Source organism: Salmo salar, chromosome 09 (assembly GCF_965601325.2).
Source record: "Salmo salar chromosome 09, fSalSal1, whole genome shotgun sequence".
NCBI classification, from domain to species: Eukaryota; Metazoa; Chordata; class Actinopteri; order Salmoniformes; family Salmonidae; genus Salmo; species Salmo salar.
In genome coordinates this window covers 124250369-124275298 of record NC_138299.1, presented here as the reverse complement: position 1 = coordinate 124275298, position 24930 = coordinate 124250369, and the positions used below count along the sequence as shown (strand labels likewise).

At 44.2% G+C, this 24930-nt stretch overlaps 2 protein-coding genes across 3 annotated transcripts in view; both read right to left on the bottom strand.

The window, feature by feature from the left end:
- Nucleotides 1–19792, bottom strand: part of LOC106612657 (large neutral amino acids transporter small subunit 4) — a 32142-nt gene extending 12350 nt beyond the window's left edge. Inside the window, exons 1-7 of one of the 2 annotated variants that reach the window (XM_014214047.3) lie at nt 18663–19792; nt 16585–16801; nt 11061–11301; nt 10634–10689; nt 10455–10531; nt 524–616; nt 179–312 (exon numbers count right to left, since the gene is read on the bottom strand). In XM_014214047.3, coding sequence (XP_014069522.1) covers nt 179–312; nt 524–616; nt 10455–10531; nt 10634–10689; nt 11061–11301; nt 16585–16801; nt 18663–18755 — 911 coding nt within the window. In that variant the 5' untranslated portion in view covers nt 18756–19792. The remainder of the gene's footprint in view (nt 1–178; nt 313–523; nt 617–10454; nt 10532–10633; nt 10690–11060; nt 11302–16584; nt 16802–18662) is intronic. The other variant, XM_014214048.3, reaches the window with a different exon arrangement.
- Nucleotides 19018–24929, bottom strand: LOC106612656 (NLR family CARD domain-containing protein 3). The gene is made up of 7 exons (XM_014214046.3): nt 24288–24929; nt 23680–24126; nt 23443–23529; nt 23183–23266; nt 22995–23078; nt 22648–22731; nt 19018–20054 (listed from the first exon to the last, which is right to left on the bottom strand). The coding sequence occupies exons 1-7, from the start codon at nt 24869–24871 to the stop codon at nt 19961–19963; spliced, it is 1464 nt and encodes a 487-aa protein (XP_014069521.2). The 5' UTR covers nt 24872–24929; the 3' UTR covers nt 19018–19960.
- Between the last annotated feature and the right edge of the window lies 1 nt (nt 24930).

Here is a 24930-nt window from a genome sequence, read left to right as displayed (position 1 = left end):
GAGTGTGATGTTATGGAGTGGTGATGTTTAGGAGTGTGATGTTATAGAGTGTGATGTTATAGAGGTGTGATGTTTAGGAGTGTGATGTTTAGGAGTGTGATGTTTAGGAGTGTGATGTTTAGGAGTGTGATGTTAAGGAGTGTGATGTTTAGGAGTGTGATGATAAGGAGTGTCTTACGTGTAGTCCATATCCTCAGGTCCAGGGAAGGGCTCCAGGGGCCAGTTGAAGAAGCAGTTGATGAAGACGAGGCCAGCGCAGGCAGCCCACACCAGCAGGATGGTGATGAAGGTGGCTCCTAAGTCATAGATCACCTGACGAGAGAGGAAGCAGGGACCAACAACCACAACATTAGCCTCTATGTCTGACCTTCACATTGACATGTGGGAATAGGAAAGTAGAGTAAAATTGGTAGCCCTGATAGTAGAAAGCATAGTTAGCCTTGATAGCTAACCGCCATAATGGTGTGCATGGTATGCATGCATGTGTAGACTAGCTAAGTAGATGTGCGTGTGTGCAAGCTACCTTGATCCCAGGGAAGGTGACAGCGGAGGATGCATACGATCCAATCATGAGAGCGATGAAGGTGGAACGAAGATCACCAAACATATTGGGCAGCTGAGGAGAAAAACAAAAGAAAGCGTAAGGATATATGATTAGGCCACGCTTAAATCAGATCAATGCATTCACTTGTGTAAAAACACATGCATAGCCATAGAGACACGCACGCATTAAACAAAAACAGTTTTTCCAAAAATGTAAGGCATGACATCACATTAGGAAATCCTGACTGTTTTTTGGAGGTTGTTGACATAGAATGAGTAATGTGGGCGGAGTCTTGGTGTTGCTTTCCCCACACTATTTATGGCAGTGAGAGAAAGTCCAGAGCAGCTTGCATATTTAGCCCTCTACTTGAGGTTAGAGCGCAGGTTGTTCCCAACTCAACTCCTAACTGTAAACAACTGTCCTTGAGCAGAGAAGTAGGGAGAGAGGGGGGAAGGGAAGGAGAGAGATAGAGAAAGAAACAATTAAAAAGGGGAGAGCAACATCTGTCTGGCAGACTAGGCAGCCCTCCATATCTCTACTGTGTGTGCACTTCAATCTCCCATGGCAGAGTCGGGGAAGGGGAAAAAAACGCCACTGACAGAAACACACCAAAAATGTACCGACTGAGCCATTCACCAGTGCAACAACTCCTGAACATAACTGTTTCATGGCACATCCGTCCATCCACCCTCACCACAGGTTCCCTGCTTGTTAGAGCCGCGGAGGAAATCTCTCACCCCGTGCCGTGGCCTCCCCAGACGTCATTACCCTCGACCACTAATTGGAGCAAAGGTTAACGGCAGAATCAAAACATCTACACTAACAATCACATTCCAGTCCTCCTGGAGAAGTGAAATGAGCTGGAAACATCTCTATTATAACACTTACAGTAGGAGTGAGTAAACCTCTACTGCAACTCAGCACTGGTGCCTAGTTAGCAGGATAAGAAGACGTGTGTGTGTTCATGTGTGTGTGTTCATGTGTGTTTGGTTTTACTATCCTTGTGGGGACCAGAAGTGGGGAGATTTCGCCAGTCCCCACAAGGAAAAACTGTATTTTAGGCTTAGGGGTTATGGTTACAATTAGGATTAGGTTTAGGGGTTTTAAGGTTAGGTTATGGGTTAGGAAAAATAGGATTTTGAATGGGAATCAATTGTTTGGTCCCCACAAGGATAGTAAAACAAACATGTGTGTGTGTGTGTGTGACTGTATTATCAGGCAGGCAGACAGAGGAGAGAAACACTGGTCTTATGCAAGGCAAAAAGTAACAAGAAAATGACTTAACAATAATGATGTGCTTTCCATTGCATTGCTCTCCTCAGTTCACCTATTTATCTGTCAACACCAGACTGTCAGTGTGTCACCTGACCTCACTGAGTCAGTCACAGACAGACAAGCACAGCCCCCAAAAGACACTAACCTATATCCCAGTCAACCTTTGTCTGTCTGTTCTGCTAATATTTTTGTTTACCAGGTTTGGAAGTAATGGAACGAGTTCACCTGCCTTTGATCAAATTAAGGACATGGGGGGAAGGGGAAAAATAATGAATTGTCAACAGAAGGTAAAGCCTAAAACATCAACAACATCTGAAGGTCCAAACCAGCTCCAAGCCTAAAATGCTGCAATTACAGTACAGCCTCATTAGTTTTAGTGGTCTGAAGTCAGTTTGACTGAGAGTTACTGTGGGGGTTCCAAAACAAACCGCCACAAACAAGTTTCCTCCATCTCGTTCACGTGCAGAAACCAAACCACATAATTATGTCTTATATCTATGACATAATAAGAAGGATATCCAGCTGTCAACGTAATGAAGGAGGTAGATGTACAGCTTGTGAGGACAGGCTCATGTTGGGAAACAGGATCTGTGTACACCTCGAAAAAAAGCCTTGGGGCACTACGTTGTAGAACATTTAGATATAAATACTTTATGTCATGTTGAATAAGGACGTCAGCACTAATAATGACATTTCTCTCTGCAACGTTGAACAATGCTTGCCTACTGAACCTGGCCCTGATAGCATTGCAGCCTTGAGTTTGTCTTCCTAATCTGCCTGGCCACCGTGCAGTGTTCCGATTTCGGAGCACTTCCTGAATTCGGCACCATCAGGCATGACTAAATACAGTGTCTTCTAGAGACAGAAACAACAACCCAGGGCTGGTTAATGATTGGCTAACTCTTCACCTGAGATATTACCTGTTCCTGTTTCATGAATACTGTCTCTGTCCACATCCCAAATGGTACCCTATTCCCTGCGTAGTGTACTACATTTGACCAAGTCCCTATGGACCCTGTACAAAGTAGTGCACAATACAGGGAATAGGGTGCCATTTGGGGCACAGCCCCGTCTCTGTTAGCTCTGCTAGAGCCAAGCAGAAAAGGCAAGGTCAATACAAATGTGACTGCATTCATCTACCAATCTCTATTTGGCTACATTATGGGATCTGGACAGTCATGGAGATAAAAGATAAAAGTCTGTTTGTAGAGTGTTGGACTATGAGTAGCATCTAACTCCATAGGATGTACTGGAAACTAAACAAGGTTGCTATGTTGTGGGGGAGCAACAACTTGATGGGCAATCCCGGAGTCTTTAATCAATACAGGCTGATCCCTCCGGATCTATACACTGCAGCCAGTGCCGTGTCTGTGCCCTGAACAGATAACAAAACGTCTACAATACACTTTCATACATTCACTAGGCTACGTACTAGTAGTTATCACTTGAGACGATTGAGAAAATCCCTATCTGAGATGCTGAGTGATGTTTACAGACAGTAAAGAATGCCTGTGGTAAGCAGTGATCCTCTAAAGCAGTGGTTACCAAACATTTTATAGTCCCGTACCCCTTCAAACATTCAACCTCCAGCTGCGTACCCCCTCTAGCACCAGGGTCAGCGCACTCTCAAATGTTGTTATTTCGCCATCATTGTAAGCCTGCCACACACACACTATACAATACATTTATTAAACATAAGAATTAGTGTGAGTTTCTGTCACAACCCGGCTCGTGGGAAGAGACAAAGAGCTCTTATAGGACCAAGGCACAAATAATAATATAATAATAATCAATCATTTTGCTCTTTATTTAACCATCTTACATACAAAGCCTTATTCACAATTTACGATGACCAAATAACTCACCACAGGTTAATGAGAAGGGTGCGGTTGAAAGGATGCACATAACTCTGCAATGTTGGGTTGTATTGGAGAGAGTCTGTCTTAAATAATTTTCCACACACACAGTCTATGCCTGTATTTAGTTTTCATGCTAGTGAGGGCAGAGAATCCACTCTCACATAGGTATGTGGTTGCAAAGTGCATCAGTGTTTTAACAGCGTGATTTGCCAAGGCAGGATACTCTGAGCACAGCCCAATCCAGAAATCTGGCAGTGGCTTCTGATTCAATTCAATTTTCACAGAACCGCTTGTTACAATTTCGATGACGCTCTCTTGTTCATATATCGGTAAGTGGACTGGAGGCAGGACATGAAAGGGATAACAAATCCAGTTGTTTGTGTCATCCATTTTGGGAAAGTACCAGCGTATTTGCACACCCAACTCACTCAGGTGCTTTGCTATATCACATTTAACATTGTCCGTAAGCTTGAGTTCATTTGCACACAAAAAATCATACAATGATGGAAAGACCTGTGTGTTGTCCTTGTTAATGCAGACAGAGAAGAGCTCCGACTTCTTAATCATAGCCTCAATTTTGTCCCACACATTGAATATAGTTGCGGAGAGTCCCTGTAATCCTAGATTCAGGCCAGTCGTGTGAGAAACTCGTCATCATGCAAGCGGTCAGACAAGTGAAAATGATGGTCAGTAAATAAAACTTTAAGATCGTGTCAATACTTTGCCCCTTGATAACCAGCGCACTTCTGTATGTTGTAAAAGCGTTACATGGTCGCTGCCCAAATCCTTGCATAGTTCAGAAAAAACACAAGAGTTCAGGGGCCTTGCTTTAACAAAGTTAACCATTTTCACTTTAGTGTCCAAAACGTCTTTCAAGCTGTCAGGAATTCCCTTGGCAGCAAGAGCCTCTTGGTGGATGCTGCAGTATACCCAAGGGGCATCGGGAGCAACTGTTTGCATGCTCGTTACCACTCCACTATGTCTCCCTGTCATGGCTTTTGTGCCATCAGTACAGATACTACCAACATGAGCAGCAGCTACGTTTGGCTACATATGGACCATTAGTGGAATTCCCGCAGGAGAGTAACGGTTATGTGATTGGATGTTAATTATTTGACATGGTGTTATTTCACTGAACACTAGATGGTTTCATTTTATTTATGGCAGGGAAACGAGGCTACTCAGGCGAGAAAAAAACCTCATCCATATATATAGCCTCGTTGGAAAATATAAATGGACTGTTTGAAAATGTGAAGAAAAAATGATAATAATATATATATTTCTTTTTAAATGTGAATCACATTTTGATTTGGCGTACCCACGACGGCACTGCACGTACCCCTGGGGGTGTGCATACCCCGGTTTGGGAATACCTGCTCTAAAGCCATTAAGGGAGACAGTCTTATCCTATTCGTATCTAAGTAAATACTACACATTCTACACTTTCCATATCAAAATGTTGCTAACAAGGAGAAGTGCTGTTTGGGGTTAAAGGCTGGGTTTCTGTATCAGCACTTTGTGACATCTGCTGATGTAAAAAGGGATTTGTAAATATATTTTATTGATTGCATATGTGTCTCAAATGTGTGCACTGCAGTTCTACTTGAAAAACAAACCCTAGCCTGGGTTCATCTGATTCTTCTGTGTGACGGCAGCAATGATCGTTATCTCGAGTGCAGCAGACGGAGACAGAGGGAGACAAAAGTGGGAGAGAAACGAGGAGAGTGAAAGAGTGGAATAACTAAAAGCCTCTAAAGCACAAAGGCCAGAGAGAACAGACAAGGAGGATATTGACAGAAGGGGGGAAACAGAGAAGTGAGGGGCTGCTGTTGCGTAAAAAGCTTCACTGCTTACTGGACTGGTTCTCATCAGCCAAAGGAAACCAGTACAAACCGGTCCAATCCTGACAGGACAGAACGCCATCATAAAATGAGTCAACATGCTGTGTCCCTGACGAACCACACGCAGACAACACCAGCCTGAATATCTCCATCTCCGTGCCATCACTCTACCACTCTCTCTCTCCCTCCCTCGTTCTCATCAACACTTTGTTTTGCATTTCTGGCCTTGCTGTGAATCCCTATCCACCCCTATCAAACCTAAAGCTAAGTGCATGGTGCAAACAACATCATGTGCAGCAGTTGACGGTCTTTTAATAAGTCAATCAACATGACCCTGAGATCAGTGCCTCCACATTCTATTAGTGTCATCAAGCACCAGTTAGCAAGTAAACATCTGATGGCAGGACATTTTACAGGCAGGGGGGGTCGGTGTATGTGGTGGTGACCCTGTCTGAGTAGAGAGGAGCTATCATTAGTCTAGCCTGGTCCAAGATCTGTTTGTGCTTTCCTGGCAAGAGAACATCAAATGCAGATCTGGGACTAGCAACAGTTCACTTTACCTTTGACATTCATCTCTCTACCTCTCTCCCCGTCGTTCCCTTTCCAAGTGCCAGGAAGTAGTAAAGAATCATCTAGGTTTATCGAGCCAGACTGAAACTTAATTCCTCCACGAGAACCCAGTGACACAGATCCCAGAGAGGGATTGGGACCAATGAAGAAGTCATAAAATAGAAAGGATTAGTGTTTCGTGCAAAATATGACTCAGAGATAATAGAATAATCATAACAAATGTCGCAATGTACAAGAGGAGGAGCGCTGTGTGTGTATGTATGTATGTGTGTGTGTGTTTATGTATGTGTGGGAGGAGTGCGGAGAGAGGAGTTGGGGGGATCTGGTTGAGAGAAAGATGGATAGAGGATGGTTAGGAGAGATATAAGCAGTGGTGATTACTAATACTATAGCTGACTGAAGGAGAGATTGAGGTCAAAGCTATTAAAAAGAAGAGGGAGGGAGGGAAGGAGAAGAGAGAGGGAGAGACAGACAGCCTGCTGCTGGTAACAGGAGAAGGGCTGCGAGCAGACAGAGATAGGCTAGGCAGTTTACTGATAGAAAACAGAGGTGTGTAAAGGCGAGTTCTCCTTTTCCGCCTTTGGTTCTCCTCCACTTGTTTTTCTGCAGCTGTAACACCTGGGACACAGAATGCTGAGTGTGCAATCATAGAGAGAGGGAAGGGGTGAGGGGGCAAGCTGCCAAACCACTCCCTTTCAGCAAATTAGAAGAGCCAGGAAGAAGAGAACACATAGAAACAAAGAAAAGGGGTATCGTGTTGTATACCTTTCCTTTTGTGTAAATCTACAATCCAGACGACTTTGAATGCAGAATAAACCTTAACACAGCTGTCTGTAGGGGAATAACTCAATGAGTTCAGACTCATTGAATGAGATGCAATGTATCCATTTGGCTTTTGTACAAAAAAGGCTACATTTGAATAAAAAAATATAATGTTTTCCTCTGTGACAACCTTTGACCCCCACACCCGGGAGGAGAGAGGAGAAGAAAGTTTGGAAGAAAAAGGTCCGGCTGTACAGTGAGGGAAAAAAGTATTTGATCCCCTGCTGATTTTAGACGTTTGCCCACTGACAAAGACATGATTAGTCTATAATTTTAATGGTAGGTTTATTTGAACAGTGAGAGACAGAATAACAACAAAAAAATCCCAAAAACCAATGTCAGAAATTTTATAAATTGATTTGCATTTTAATGAGGGAAATAAGTATTTGACCCCTCTGCAAAACATAGGACTTGGTACTTGGTGGCAAAACCCTTGTTGGCAATTAGAGGTCAGACGTTTCTTGTAGTTGGCCACCAGGTTTGCACACATCAGGAGGGATTTTGTCCCACTCCTCTTTGCAGATCTCGAGGTTTCGAGGCTGACGTTTGGCAACTCTAACCTTCAGCTCCCTCCACAGATTTTCTATGGGATTAAGGTCTGGAGACTGGCTAGGCCACTCCAGGACCTTAATGTGCTTCTTCTTGAGCCATTCCTTTGTTGCCTTGGCCGTGTGTTTTGGGTCATTGTCATGCTGGAATACCCATCCACGACCCATTTTCAATGCCCTGGCTGAGGGAAGGAGGTTCTCACCCAAGATTTGATGGTACATGGCCCTGTCCGTCATCCCTTTGATGCGGTGAAGTTGTCCTGTCCCCTTAGCAGAAAAACACCCCCAAAGCATAATGTTTCCACCTCCATCTTTGACGGTGGGGATGGTGTTCTTGGGGTCATAGGCAGCATTCCTCCTCCTCCAAACACGGCGAGTTGAGTTGATGCCAAAGAGCTCCATTTTGGTCTCATCTGAACACAACACTTTCACCCAGTTGTCCTCTGAATCATTCAGATGTTCATTGGCAAACTTCAGACGGGCATGTATATGTGCTTTCTTGAGCAGGGGGACCTTGCGGGCGCTGCAGGATTTCAGTCCTTCACGGCGTAGTGTGTTACCAATTGTTTTCTTGGTGACTATGGTCCCAGCTGCCTTGAGATCATTGACAAGATCCTCCCGTGTAGTTCTGGGCTGATTCCTCATCGTTCTCATGATCATTGCAACTTCACGAGGTGAGATCTTGCATGGAGCCCCAGGCCGAGGGAGATTGACAGTTCTTTTGTGTTTCTTCCATTTGCGAATAATCGCACCAACTGTTGGCACCTTCTCACCAAGCTGCTTGGCGATGGTCTTGTAGCCCATTCCAGCCTTCCTACAATCTTGTCACTGACATCCTTGGAGAGCTCTTTGGTCTTGGTCTTGGTGGAGAGTTTGGAATCTGATTGATTGATTGCTTCTGTGGACAGGTGTCTTTTATACAGGTAACAAACTGAGATTAGGAGCACTCCCTTTAAGAGTGTGCTCCTAATCTCAGCTCGTTACCTGTATAAAAGACATATACAGAAAGATTTCTGGCTCCCAGGTGTCTTTTATACAGGTAACAAGCTGAGATTAGGAGCACTCCCTTTAAGAGTGTGCTCCTAATCTCAGCTCGTTACCTGTATAAAAGACACCTGGGGCCAGAAATCTTTCTGATTGAGAGGGGGTCAAATACTTATTTCCCTCATTAAAATGCAAGTCATTTTATAACATTTCTGACATGCGTTTTTCTGGATTGTTTTGTTGTTATTCTGTCTCTCACTGTTCAAATAAACCTACCATTAAAATTATAGACTGATCATTTCTTTGTCAGTGGGCAAACGTACAAAATCAGCAGGGGATCAAATACTTTTTTCCCTCATTGTAGAAAAACAACCGGAACCCGGACCAGCAGTGTAAAACACACTGTTAGTCAGAGCAAGGAATTACCACCGTGAGGTTACTGCAACAGAACAGCTGAAACAACACCAAAGACCAGTTCCTTGACACGCACACACACACGCACACGTACACACGCACGTGAGGGAACTAAACGGCTATAGCAGAACAGACTGAGGCATGCTTGCGTGGGGAATGAATGAAACCAGAGAAGATTAAAACACAGGAACAGTATAGGACTGGGAGTGGGGGGCAGAAGAAACCGGTTAGGCAGCTTCTGGGTGTCGTGGTAGTGTGTGTGTGTGCCAGCCAGACAAACAGACAGAGCCCCTCTGAGCCCCTGCAGTGGGCGTGGTGGGGCGGCCAGGGGGCAGGAAACTGCCAGGAAGGGGTTGAAGGAACCCCAGCAGCGCTAAGTGTGACTGACTTCCTACTTCCTGTTTGTCAGCTCGGCATACAGTGTGTCTCTTTTCTCTCAAAGTACTTGTTGTGATTTTCTTTGTCTGTGTTTAGGGGCAGATAAACAATGAAACCACGTTATCTGTAAACACCATTGTGTCAGTGAAACCCGTCTGTACCTAAGGCAAGATGAATCCGAACATTTAGTCTAGCTGCCAGTGAACCCTGACAGTCTGGGACGACCAATCAAAGGGCTCTGTCAAGATGATGAATGAATAATGAGGAAGTGTCTTTTTTTGGCTCTCAGTTGGACCAGAGCACGGTTGAATAATAGATTTGTAATGCAGGGTCTGTCTCTCTTTCTTTTCTTTTTTTTCTCACTCTATCTCTCCATCCCTCTCCTTTTCCCTCTGCATGTGGCCTGCATGTGGCCTCCCTATGACACAGCACTTTCTCCATGCTGACGACATCACCATGTCCCACCCGCCCACGCCTCTCTCTTCGCTCCCCTCTCCATCCCCACTCCTCTCTCTGCTCCCCTCTCCATCCCCACTCCTCTCTCTGCTCTCCTCTCCATCCCCACTCCTCTCTCTGCTCCCCTCTCCATCCCCACTCCTCTCTCTGCTCCCCTCTCCATCCCCACTCCTCTCTCTGCTCCCCTCCATCCCCACTCCTCTCTCTGCTCCCCTCTCCATCCCCACTCCTCTCTCTGCTCCCCTCTCCATCCCCACTCCTCTCTCTGCTCCCCTCTCCATCTCCACTCCTCTCTCTGCTCCCCTCTCCATCCCCACTCCTCTCTCTTCACTCCCCTCTCCATCCCCACTCCTCTCTCTGCTCCCCTCCATCCCCACTCCTCTCTCTGCTCCCCTCTCCATCCCCACTCCTCTCTCTGCTCCCCTCTCCATCCCCACTCCTCTCTCTGCTCCCCTCTCCATCCCCACTCCTCTCTCTGCTCCCCTCTCCATCCCCACTCCTCTCTCTGCTCCCCTCTCCATCCCCACTCCTCTCTCTTCGCTCCCCTCTCCATCTCCACTCCTCTCTCTGCTCCCCTGTCTCCCTACTCCCTATTCCACCCTGCACCCTAGCGCACTCCCCCCTCCTCACCACTGTCCCCATGCCCATCTCTCTCTGCTCCCTTCCCTCTCTCCCTACTCCCGCCACAGACATGCATCCTTGCTCACTCCCCTCGGTCCCCTCCCCAGTCTCTCCCTGCAGTACAGGAGAAGACACCACTTACCGTGAGGGAAGTAAAGGTCATGCACATTCCTCCGAACCCGTTCAGAGCCAGAGCAAAGAATATGAGGATGGACAGATCTGTACAGGGAAAACATATGTGTTAAGGAGACAGGATGGAACAGACATACATACTAGAATAGAACATGAGTAAATAATGAAAGAATGAAGAAATATGCATACTCTTGGGGTCGCTCGATCCATAAGCGATCAGGATACAGGAGAAAGCAAAGCAGGTACTGAAATAACAGAAAAGGTTGAATATGAGGAAGGTTTATTCATACGAAGACACACCAAAGCCAAGTCAGAAACAGAACATAAAAACATCTGCAGCAGGAAGTTGCAGGCACTAAAAAGTACTAAACCCTGTACCGAGTTATAGGTGTTTGTGACAATCGCAATAAAACTTCAGAGCGCCGTGTTTGCATGTGCAATGCGGCAATTATTATGCCAATACCGGGCGCCATCCCACTTCTGACACCAATATAGCAAATGTTGTGTATAGCCCCTGCCGGGACTCGAACCCGGGTACAGAGACTGTCACCCCAACACCTTAGCTTAAATGATAGTGGCCGCAACTGTACATACTACCTTTTCTCTGTTCTATTACCTGCCGAGCAGCCGGAGCTTGCGTGGGCCATACTTGTCCATGACAATGCCCAGGGGCAGGGTGATGGCACTGAGGAGGAAGGAACCCACAGTAAAGGCCAAGTTCAGCATCTCATCCTGGTCCTTACAGATGGGCCAGCCATTCATCTGGAGGTAATCCTCCTCCACCACAGGGCTCTGGGTGATCCCCTCCGCATCCACAACCTGGACTGTCTCAGACTGGTTCTGACTGGTGCTGTTACCTGGAGGCACAAGAGAACTTAACTGAACCTTCAAATTCAACTTTATGGCCCCAGAGGGAAATAGATTTAACATCATGCGTAGAAGATATTAAAAACATACATTAAAAAGGGATTCCTGATGTTTTGGTCGAGAAATTAAGCATGATCCGACCATCAAGGAGGGATTGGAAAAGACAGTCATGCTAATTTCATCAGAAGACCCATAGATGAAACAATCACACATTCTAGTTTGATTAGATAGAATGTGCCTATTTGGAGAACGCCATGGACCATCTGAATGATGAAATGCTTCAGAGGGTTGTTTGGGGTTGGATTGCAACATTTCTTGCTGTGTTCTAAGTGTTCTAAGAAACGTCCTCCCTCACCGGAGGCCATTGATTTCAGAGGAAACATCTTGAAAAGTAATCCATCTCAACAGCACGTGTCTATTTTTGTTTCATTTGTGTCTCGTGTGTCTCTTTCTTGAGACAGTGTGAGCCATGGACAGGTCAGGTAAACAGTAAAAGCTCAGTGAAAGATACTGCAACCAAACTGCTGGGATCAACAAGCTACTCTGTACCGCCAAAGCAAGGCAAGTCCATGGCAACCCAACCCCCTTAGCACCCCCAAATGTTCCCAAAGTGAATTCCTAAGAGGATAGAGACAGAGTAATCATATCATCAGTTAGTTATTTCCGTCTTTCATATTTCATAGCACTGTTTGTTATAAGGACTGGAGACCAGTGCCTTGGTTATGAGGCAGGTTACTGTTGTTATTGAGGAGAGACAAATAACTGGAGCCAATACCCCAGTCTCCATGAATTTAACTCAGACAAAACAGCCTTGACATTGAAAAGTCTCATAAAACATTTTTGTTGTGGCCTACGGGAGCTGTAAGGCATTGAGTAAGGGCCTGGGGGAGGATAGGCTGCAAGACAAACGGTTATTTTTTCAGTGTTATTCTCAGGTGACGTCATGTGACTTTGGACAACCTCTCCAAAAACCTTTGGTAACACAAGGTGTTCTTCAAGCAGTCTTGAAAAGCAGGTTGATGTTTTCTTGAGAGTGAGGCTGTGAGTAGACATGGCTGTATTATATAATATGTAGGTTAAAGGTCATGGTAGATGGTAGTTAACACATAGGTTAGTTGAAGGCCAACGGCAGCTGGGCCTGCCTGGCTGGCGGGCTCTTACTGCTGAGTAATCCAGACAATGTGGGCCTGTGCTGCTGCTGCCGAGCTAATAAGGGAAGTGCCCTGAGTGACGCGGAGCACAAACGCTGTGTTAGCGCAACAATTACCTTATAACACCTTCAAACAAAACACTTCACTTCTCTGTTCTGAGGGTTTACAACATGATTCTAATGACTCGCAGAACATCCAGGTCCAGGTTCATATGAAATCATATGAAACAAAAAAATGGTTGTGACGTTACTGCTATGATACTACAGTTCACCTAACGTACAATATTCAAAGAGAAATTGATTTCCTAAGCGTTTTTCCACATTTATCTAGCCGCGCCCTGCTTTCCAGCTATGCGCCTGCAGCTTTCTTCAATGGAATTTAGAGTCTGAATAAGAACATTCAGACTCTAAGGCACGCTCTAACAAGATTATTACATCACCAACATAATGTGATATTTGTCATCTTTAACCTGATCATCCATCAATGGGAAATGGATGTGTTTCTTACTCATGTCCATAGATGCTGTGTCAATCTCAATGCGTCTGACCCGATCACTTATCAGTGATAAATGGAAACGACAGACAGAATCCGGCGGACTAGCTTTGTTGCCAGAAAATGGTTGCCATCGGCGTAGAACGTCTGCATTTCCTCGCGTTAACTCATCAGAGGAAGAGAGGTATCCAGAGATAACCAGCTGACAGTATTTTCCGTCATCGTAAGCCTTTAAAGCACTATCTATTTCAAAGCAGTGAGCAGACAGACGATTCATCAGCTCCAGATAATGTCCTTCCTGTCCTTCCGAACACCGCAAACATCCCACTGTTACTGAGCGCTAATAACACTGACACAACACTGATTAAAATAGCTGGAAAAGCTAGCCTGGTGCCAGATTTAAAAAAATATATATATATATATTTACATTTTAGTAATTTAGCAGACGCTCTTATCCAGAGCGACTTACAGTAGTGAATGCATACATTTCAATTTCATTTCATGCATTTTTTTGTACTGGCCCCCCGTGGGAATCGAACCCACAACCCTGGCGCTGCACACACCATGCTGGCATTGCAAACACCATGCTCTATGCTCTACCAACTGAGCCACAGGGAAGATTGTAGTTGCAGTCAGTGAAATGTGATTTTTACATGGTCAGTCATAGTAGTACAATGCCCCTGGAGCAAATTAGGGTTAAGTACCTTGCTCAAGGTCTGTTTGTGCTGTCTTGGCAACTCCTATGATCAAGCCAAACAAAGGTTTACAGCACAAACAGATCTGTGACCAGACAAGTTTAAGGAAGCCAGTAAGGCTGTTCTGTCAGGGAGGTCGTTGCGATCACAGGGCGGGTGAGGTGAGGGGTGAGCGGGGAGTCCGCTCTGCTCTCTCAAGTCTCTGCTGAAATAACACTCATTCCACACTGGCCCTAGGGTCTCGTGTTTCCTGCCAATAGCTAGCGACATGAGGTGCCACAAGGCTCATAGGGCCTATACACTGACACAGACACTCCAACTATGTGCCCCTGCCATAGACCTGACCTTAAATCACACGAGGGGGAGGGGGAGGGGGGTCAAAGACAAGGACACCACACATGATGATGAAAGATTTATGAAACATGCTTTTCCAGGTTCTATTACAGAAAAAAAGTTATTATATTATTTTTGTTGGCATTCTCGTTAAATAAAGGTTAAATAAAAATAAAAAGTGTCAATTAAGTTTTAATAGTACTGGCACTGGATGCTTCATACTAAAAATAAAAACAAGAGGCTTGATATTTCCTGTACAATATGTTCTATCCACGTTGTCAGTGAAACATGCCTCAGCTAAACTGAGTGTAAACCCAACTATGTCAACAGTACACACCTTACAGTGTTAAACTAACAGACTCTACCAAGATAAATGCAATGGGGGAATGATGACAGTTTAGTTTATGTGACGAAACACAAGAGCTGCCGGAGAGAGAGAGGTGAAGGGACTGGGAGTCAACGGTGTTGCATATGGGAGGAATGCGAGCCTCACACTTCCCAATGTCAGCCTAACCACAAACTTTTCCATTAGCAGATAGGTGAGGAACCAAAACAGAAGCAGCCCACGGTCCAATCTCAGATCCTTTCAATGGAACCAATGATATGGGGACCAAGGTCACCATGACACCAAACACATAAAGGACTCTCAGCAATCTATTTGACACATACCCTTTTTGAATGCATTCATCTTTTAAAACATACGAGAAGGCAAGGATGAAAGAGTGTCAAGACTGACCTGATCTGCATAAATGAAAGGGCTTATTCACATGTTAAATGCTGCCTGGAAAATAGAAAACACTGTGGCAGATGATCAGAGGATTCTTGAGTCGATCACAGGCCATGTTCTAATGATATTATTATATGTTCTAGTCCATCACAGGCCATGTTCTAATGATATTATTATATGTTCTAGTCCCACTGCCTCCCTAAGTGTCTGTGTATTTGAAAGATGAAAGGAGGACAGATGAGTAATAGACTATGGGAACAGGGAGAGAGAAAGAGAGAGAGAGGGAGAGAAAGACAGAGCGAGAGAGAGAAAGACAGAGCGAGAGAGGAGAAAGATCCAAGTCACCGGTTTGCTGTAGCATTTAGATGCAAATAAACCAATAAAACAAAAGATGCCCTTATGAGCACCTGGAAATGTACCTGGTACTTTCATCCCACCATCCCATGGTTTCATCCATCATCTCTGTGATGTGGATGATTTAGTGGAATCATCAAATCCCCACTGAGAGAGAGAGCTCTGAATCATAGCTGCATTAGAGGCTTATTAAACAGGCTGACTGCTATTGATGTGTTTTTTGTCTCAAAGCTCAACTTTGGCTGGGCTGGAAACAACGCAAGTGTCTTGAACAATGATATAATAAATCCCTCTCACACACTTTCAACACTAGCCAGGCTGTATAAGTGCATTTTTTAAAAGGCCACTTGCTGTCCTTTATGGCAACATCATCAAAAAACTGTTCAAAAACCCCAATTATGTCATATTCTGCAGTAGTTGCTCTGGGCCTGTATTCGTAAAGCATTTCAGAGTAGAAGTGCTGATCTAGGATCAGGTCTCCCTGTCTATGTAATCTAAGTCATGATCTAAAAGGAGAAACAGATCCTATATCATAAGGTGAATGCACCAATTTGTAAGTCGCTCTGGATAAGAGCGTCTGCTAAATGACTTAAATGTAAATGTAAATGTAATATCAGCACTCCTACTCTGTGACTCTGTGAATATGGCCCTGGTTACATTTGCATTGAAGCAGACAAAGCCCCTCAGGAGGAACTGATCATGTCAAATGTAAGTGGAAACTCATACAATTCCTCTGCTCAATGTGATTGGATTAGAAACCCCCACCCCTTCATCCTATCCTCACCCACAGAACATCCAGTTGATCTGAACATTCTATCACATCCTTCTATTGTAACCCCCAATGAAATAACTTATGGTATTATTCTACAGAGCACTATTGAAGTGTTGCACCATTCCAACAAACGCGACTGAATTAGAACCTCACAGACACATAAAGTCCTCTTCGTCTCACAGTAGTGAAATAGAAACACCTTTTGTTGCTGAATGAAATAAGCATAATAAGTAGGATAGCTTAAAACACACTCAATCTTTGTCAGACCTTCCAAGCCCAAGTGATACCCATTCACCTGTCTCACTTGCTGAAGACATGTTTCAGTTGAACACATTCAGTTGGACAACTGACTAGGTATCCCCTTTTCCCTTCCCCCCCAAAACTAGATATAGGAAAAAAATGCTATAAAAACAAACGTTGCTAAATGTCACAATGAAAACAAGTATTTAAAGCAACATCAACTACGCATTCACTGAAGCAACAAAAACCTTCCATCATTCTCACATCTACAATACTTGTATAATAACACAGGTATAACACATGTAATAACGGTATTCCCTTTTTGGGGTTTCCTATTCATTGTAATAAAAATGGCCTACAACATGAAATAACTTTGAGCACCTGGAATAGTGTTATACTGTTTAAATCAGACCAATTGTCTTAATTTCCCAACCGCCTATAGTGACAAAACAGGATCTATAACACGGAGCATTATGGGTATTGTAGTGCATCATGATACACAGCCTTACCAGGTTCTCTGCAGAGGTAGGAGTAGAAGCCTTCAGACTTGAGCATGATGAGCAGGGAGCCCCAGCCCAGCAGCACAGCAGAGAACAGCAGGTTCTCTATGACCGCAGTCACAGCCATCCACCAGCGCCTGGAGAAGGCTGTGGCCAGGGAGGGTGCCATCTTCATGGGGAGAAGAGGGGCACAATGAGGCTCGTAGAACGAAGGAGGGCTGGTGGCCTGGAAGATAAGGTTGATACATATTAAGGGTCTGGTCTAAGTGTGAAGAGACACATTTGGTAGTTGTTTGACATTCATACTATACGAAACTGTATATGACTTGGTGAGGGATACATCAGAGGTAGCCAATACATAAGGGGGATATACCTACTTACGCTAATTATGGTATGTGTACAGTAGAAGAGGAAGCTATCAGCCTTTAAGTCACTGGGTTTCCCTTGTCTTTGTCCTTGTAGGATAATCATTTTTCACTATTACAAAACAGCTGAGCTCTTCAATGAGCGTGCCTGGACTACAAAACCCCGCCCTAGCTCCCTCTGATTGGCAGATAGTTTCCTGGACCTCTACAATTGGCTGCATATTAATAACGCGACCAAAGAGTGACTCCACGTGAGGCCAAGTTCCAGCCGGTTCGAACCAGTGCGGCGCGAGATTCTCAGCGACGTGAACGTTTTGTTCCCATCGCCATCTTCACCCGACATCAAAACCTGCCTATGGGCTAATAGTGTAACGTAATAGATAATGACGAGGATACGTTGCCCGTACTAAGCCCATGTATCACGAAATGTAGCCTGAAACATTCATATTTTGTCAAATTCATTCCCAAATAATTGTATGACCCAGCGATGAACAACAGACCCCTGGCCAACTAACCATTAGACACGCATTGCACACTATATTAGTCTATGAGGTGGTATTCGTTTTCTAGTGATTTCACAGTCGTTTTATTTTTACTACATATTAGCCTATATATGTTAGTTAGTTATTTTATTGATATGTGTGAAGGTCAGGTCCTCAGTACTATTGACAATGTGTATTAAGCCTATATTTTGATTCGCCGTGTCCTTGTGAGGTTCTTAAACAATAACAGCATGGTGCGGGAAATGAGCAGCTCTATAAACTGGTCTGAGCTGGACTGAAATCTATCAGCCCTCTGAATGCGCCTCCTGCTCCTACACCCCATCTATTTCGCACGAAGATCAGCTGTTCAGTATCGAAAACACAGCACGCAGTGCATAGGAATAGCCTCACTGTTCGCAACAAAACTGCAATTAGTCTACAGCTTCCATGCAGTTTCACAAATCTCAATGTCCTTTATTGCTGCTGTTTTGGCAGCAACGACATTTTATGGTTTCACTATTATTATGCAGCACATTTCCCCGCAATGTTAATGTTATTACTAAAAATATGAATAAATGGACACACAGGTAAGGACAGTATTATCTTATATGGCTGTACTTCGTTGTAAAGCAAATACCCCTATGGATATTAAAAATATAAACTCTTAAACTCAATCTGTAGAAATGCAAAATAAAATCATGATACGATGACACTGTGAAAAAGTCAACTGCATGCTGTTGTTTCCCTAAAATAATTGAAACATTTCGAGATACCAGTGAAAGCGTTGCAAACGGTGTATAGGCTACTCATGCGAAGCGCCATAAACAAAAACCGAATTGGGATGATCACCCTCTTAAATCACGTGTACAAGACAATATGTAACAGTAAAGTTGCTATATTGAAAACTAACAGCACTGCAAGCAACAATAAACACCTCATGTAACAATATCAAATTCATAGTATAATTGACTCATACTTTCCTTGACAGGCCTATACACAGTCATTTTAAGAGAAGTTTCAATTGAAACATTGTTGCATGTTTTGTCTCGGATAATCAGTCTACATCATTTCAGATACGAAGATATGACAAAATAGAAACTATATTGCATTTCTGCACTCAGTGTAACATAGCTGATATATATTTTTTCAGTGATCAATTTTCTATAAAAGCAAAGTAGAGAATTTACAGATTCCTCCCCGTAGAATAACAGAAGCGCATCCCTAAAGTGCGGCACCATACCTGAGTGTCTGAGTGTCGCCTGCCTCTCCACTGACTGGACTCTGTCTTTGTCTTAAAATCTATCGTTGTTCTTCTCAAAACAACAAATAACATATATATACTGTAGATTGTAGACTTGACTCAATCTTTTGTTTCTTTGCATCAACATTTCTCTTTTCAAAGCAGATTCCTGCTTTTATTTTCGCACCGAAAGCTGCACAAACAAGCCTGCGTCTCCATTGGCCAGGCCCTGAGCTAGAGAAGAGCTCAAACCAATCAGAGAGCGCTTAAATGATGAAATAAATAATTGGTGAAAACAGCCTGCTAATGTTTTGACATTTGACCTGGGAGTTATGGCAAATAATATCAACTTAAATAAGGACTTGCACGCATTGTTATATTTTCAATTACAGGTAGAGTTTTGTACATTGCCTAGTCTATTTATAGATAAAACAAAAATAGCAAACTTGTTTATGGTTGAGTTAAATGGGAAGCATTTTCGGACAAACTTTTTCCAAAGTGCATAACAAAGGGGATAAGAGTTTCTACCTTCACAGGTGACAAAATATAGAATTCGATTTGTGGTAATAGTAGCATTGTCCCTGGGCATCACAAAAATGACCTTATTATTCAGGTACTTGACATATTTTCGTTTTTCTATGGAAATGGGAAACAAAGGATAATGCCATGTCCCCATGGACCAGACTAGGAAGGATGCAAACAAAAACACTGCAGAAAAGTTTATATTGATGGTGACATCTTGTGGTAGAATAAAGAAATACTCTCAATTTAATTTTGTCACCCTCAACTTAATACATTTCAATATTAATTCTATGTAGTGAAATTTTGTTGGCAACCAACAAATTATTGTTAACCCATTAATGCCCAACTTTGTTAGAGAGTGACCATGATCATCTAATTTGCACATAGTAGACTATAACCCTAGCTTTCCAGTAGGTTATGTGTATGCAGGTCTATTGCTCTCTGCTGGCCATACATAGAAGTGCTGTTTAAACGTTTAAACTCGTTACTTGGAGGCGTTTCTGACAACACAAGAATGCAACCTATTGGAAAAACGTGTAGACCTATTGCAGACGATTTCATTGACCTATGGCTCCATTCATTGACCTATTACAACCTGACAACCAAATATAAACTCTTAGTTGTTTGAACAAAAATAAGAATTAAATACTAATAACATCTTTCATACCATGTATATGTGCAAAAGTACCATATCACACAAATTATAAACAACCACACCATCCACCAATGATAAAGTACTTGGAGTCTATCATCAGCAACAGGAAAGGCAGATGAAATCAGATGCACACTTTGATGTCCAGATGAGACGTGCTCCTGGCGAACTCCTTCAGCTTCCTGACTCCCTCCTTTGATAACTTGTTGTCAAACATCCTGAGCAAAGAGACAAAGTCGCAATGAAATATCAACATATGTGAAATATTGTCTTGTTCAAATAGAAGGAAACTGAGCAGATAACAGTATCAATGCTAAGTCAACTAAATGAAAGATGTTAAGGTTACAGTTGGGGCGGCAGGTAGCCTAGAGTGTTGGACTAGTAACCGAAAGGTTGCAAGATCGAATCCCCGATCAGACAAGGTAAAAATCTGTCATTCTGCCCCTGAACAAGGCAGGGGCAGGCCGTCATTGAAAATAAGAATTTGTTCTTAGCTGACTTGCCTAGTTAAATAAAGGTAAAACATTTATTTTTTTAAATGCATACCTCCAGATTGGAATTCAAATGTTTTATAAGAAATGTATTAATTGGAGCATATTTATTTTTATTTTACCTTTATTCAACCAGGTAAGCTAGTTGAGAACAAGTTCTCATTTACAACTGCAACCTGGCCAAGATAAAGCAAAGCAGTGTGACACAAACAACAACACAGAATTACACATGGAATAAACAAGCGTACAGTTGTCACGTTCCTCGTATTCTCCCTCATTGGAAGATATGTCGAAATCACTCGATGACCAATACGCAGTGGGTTGCCTGTGCCACATCATATTTATTATAGATGGAAACGACAAAACAAAATAAAAACGCAAAGGAGAAAGGTGACAGTTTCACAGGTGAAACGAAACACAGTGCAAAATACAATTACCCACAAACACACAGACAAACACACCCTACTAATATAGGACTCCCAATCAAAGACAACTCAACACACCTGCCTTCAATTGAGAGTCCAGCACCGAACCTACACATAGGAAACCTAACCTAGAACCTAAACCAACACTCACAACCCCACTATACCATAACCAAACATAACTCTGCCACGTCCTGACCAAATATAATACAAAAATACCTAAGTATATGGTCAGGACGTGACAACAGTCAATAACACAATAGAAAAAAAAGAAAGTCTATATACAGTGCAAATGGCGTAAGGAGGTAAGGCAATAAATAGGCAATAATAGCGGAGTAATTACAATTTAGCAAATTAACACTGGAGTGATATATGAGCAGATGATGATGTGTAAGTAGAAATACTGGTGTGCAAAAGAGCAGAAAAGTAAATAAAAACAATATGGGGATGAGGTAGGTAGATTGGGTGGGCTATTTACAGATGGGCTATGTACAGCTGCAGCGATCGGTTAGCTGCTCAGATAGCTGATGTTTAAAGTTAGTGAGGGAAATATAAGTCACCAGCTTCAGCAATTTTTGCAATTCGTTCCAGTCACTGGCAGCAGAGAACTGGAAGGAAAGGCAGCCAAAGGGGGTGTTGGCTTTGGGGATGACCAGTGAGATATACCTGCTGGAGCGCATGCTACGGGTGGGTGTTGCTATGGTGACCAGTGAGCTGAGATAAGGTGGAGCTTTACCTAGCAAAGACTTATAGATGACCTGGAGCCAGTGGGTCTGGCGACGAATATGTAGCGAGGGCCAGCCGACTAGAGCATACAGGTCGCAGTGATGGGTGGTATAAGGGGCTTTGGTGACAAAACGGATGGCACTGTGATAGACTGCATCCAATTTGCTGAGTAGAGTATTGGAAGCTATTTTGTAAATGACATCGCCGAAGTCGAGGATCGGTAGGATAGTCAGTTTTACGAGGGTATGTTTGGCGGCGTGAGTGAAGGAGGCTTTGTTGCAAAATAGGAAGCTGATTCTAGATTTAATTTTGGATTGGAGATGCTTAATATGAGTCTGGAAGGAGAGTTTACAGTCTAGCCAGACACCTAGGTATTTGTAGTTGTCCACATATTCTAAGTCAGAACTGTCAAAGTAGTGATGCTAGTCGGGCGGGTGGGTGCGGGCAGCGAACGGTTGAAAAGCATGCATTTGGTTTTACTAGCGTTTAAGAGCAGTTGGAGGCCATGGAAGGAGTGTTGTATGGCGTTGAAGCTCGTTTGGAGGTTAGTTAACACAGTGTCTAAAGAAGGGCCAGATGTATACAGAATGGTGTCGTCTGCGTAGAGGTGGATCAGAGAATCACCCGCAGCAAGAGCGACATCGTTGATGTATACAGAGAAAAGAGTCGGCCCGAGAATTGAACCCTGTGTTACACCCATAGTGACTGCCAGAGGTCCGGACAACAGGCCCTCCGATTTGACACGCTGAACTCTGTCTGAGAAGAAGTTGGTGAACCAGGCGAGGCAATCATTTGAGAAACCAAGGCTGTTGAGTCTGCCGATTAGAATACTGTGATTGACAGAGTCGAAAGCCTTGGCCAGGTCGATGAAGACGGCTGCACAGTACTGTCTTTTATCGATGGCGGTTATGATATCGTTTAGTACCTTGAGCGTGGCTGAGGTGCACCGGTGACCAGCTCGGAAACCGGATTGCACAGAGGAGAAGGTACGGTGGGATTCGAAATGGTCAGTGATCTGTTTATTAACTTGGCTTTCGAAGACTTTGGAGAGGCAGGGCAGGATGGATATAGGTCTATAACAGTTTGGGTCTAGAGTGTCACCCCCTTTGAAGAGGGGGATGACCGCATGGTATAACATGGTATAACAGAGTGTGTGTGTGTATACTGCTCACCAGAGATGTTCCAGAGTGGTATTCTTAGTCAGTGCTTCCATGAGGAGTTCTGCTCCCTTATCAGTAATCTGGTTGTCACGGAGCCTGAAGAACACAAAAACAAGTCTGTTGCTAATATTGTTTTACTTGACCAAAAGCCAATGGTCGAGGATCAATCCAAGACAGATTAATAACCTAGGTACAGCGATAGTGCACATCTGCAATCGTTTGAATCCAGGCCTTATTCTTGTAATTACCTAGTGTGAACTGACATGAGAATGTGAGAGAACTTGACCACAGATGTGTAACTAGGCTGTTTTTAACCGCAAAGGATGATATCTTTGATCGCAGTGCTTTCTCATCCTCACCTGACATCTTTAAGTGTATGATTGGTCCGCAGTAGATCCGCCAGATAGCCCGCTCCCACATCGCCAATGTGATTGATGGCCATCCTTAAACCATGGAAAGATGGCAGACAATGATTGGTGAGAGACTGCTTTATAATGAGTTTTATTGAGTACCTGTAGCCTATCAGAGCATTGATATCCTGTGTTACCTGAGGTCGACCACTGTGTGGTTGTCTTTCAGTCCTTCTGTAAGCACCATGAGTCCCTCACAACCCAGTCCTGTCTCCGCCACCCTGGAACCAGAACAATTCCACAGGGTTGTGTTCATTAGGGCATGCCATGGAAAACGTTTTAAACCGCTTTGCAACAGACAATAAACATTTGTGCACGTAGTCCCTCCAAGGTGGTGATGTCAGTTATCCTATCCAACTATTCTCTCTGCTTCAATTAGCCCTTATACTGTCCTCACCACAGTCTCTCGACACGGCAGTCTGGGCTCTGCACGGCACAGGCTAACACAACTGCCCCCTCTGGACCCAGTGGATTCTGCCCTAGCCTTTATGAGGAACGAATACAGGAGATAAATACACATGGTTTTCATTCTCATGTATCAAGAAACAAATACTGTTTGGAGAAAAATATAGATCACTTAATTTTTGTGTTTGGATTAAGCCTGATTTAAGGTGTTACACCTGATTTAGCCCACCTGAGGGTGCTGAAGAGAGGGAGTACAGGCAACAGTCTGTGCAGGCCCTCTGCGTCCAGCCCCTGGGCCTCCAGATTCAGATCCTGCAGGTCTGGGTTCAGCTGCAGCAGGAAGGCCAGCTCGCTCCAGTCTCTCTTGGCTGGGGTAGACTGGTCTGGGACCTGTTGCTGGGCCAGGACCTGCAGCCAGGCTTGTAGACGCTGCGCCAGGCCTGGGTCCTGGGCCTCGTACAGGCAGTGGCACACGTTGACCTGCCTCTCTGGACTCAGTCTGCCACATCGGAGCTGGGAGTGGAGCAGGCTCAGGAGAAAGGGAGGGGTGGGAGGAGGAGAAGTAGAGGGCAGGGATAGAGAGGAGGAGGAGAGAGATGGGAGTATTTGTGATCTGCCTCGGAATAATCCATCCAGGATGACACGGGTTTGAGGTACCAATAGACCAGATACAAATCTAAGGAGAAAAATACAAAATAATGTACAATTAATGGAGAGAAAAATAAGTTAACAGAGACATTTTGTGAATGTTAATATAGGATGAAGTGAATGACAAAACACAACACTACTTTTGTCTATGTTTTTGTACATGTTTTTTTTATGCACATGTTATTTGACCTGCAGAAGAGGTCCATGTGACCAGACTGATGGTGTCCACCCCAGGAGAAAGCCTTCTTGATGTATCTGCGCAGGAGCCGTCTGGGCCTCAGCAGCTTATTAGCAGTGGAGGTTAACACTTTGTGCAGGGCAACTGGAAACATGGCTACACCGACGGCTGACTTGAGCCCTGAGAACGGGTCTGAGCCGGAGAGGGCCTGCAGGACGTAGTACAGAGCAGCCAAGAACTCCTGTACACTAGTGTGGAGGAAGTGGAAGCTCCTCTGGTAGGTGAGCGAGGCCCGGTCCTCTTGGAGGATCTCCACCAGGAAGGCCTTGGTCAGCCCACTGCAGTCCAGGGAGAAAGAGCTCAGATCAGCCTGGTCAAAGAGGAAGTGCCGCTCCAGTAGGCCCTGGAAGGCCATGGCTCCCAGGTCTCTCAGCATGGGCCGCATCTCCTGTAGGACCCGCGGGGCCTCCTGGAGACGCTGCGGGCTGCAGCCTTCCTGACTGCGGCCCTCTCCGTGGAACACCAGGATGGACTTGAGGAAGCAGCAGTAGATCTCTGTGATGGTGATGTGCTTGACATCGCAGCTCATTGACATCACCCTGGGAACATTTTACATTTACATTTTAGTCATTTAGCAGACGCTGTTATCCAGAG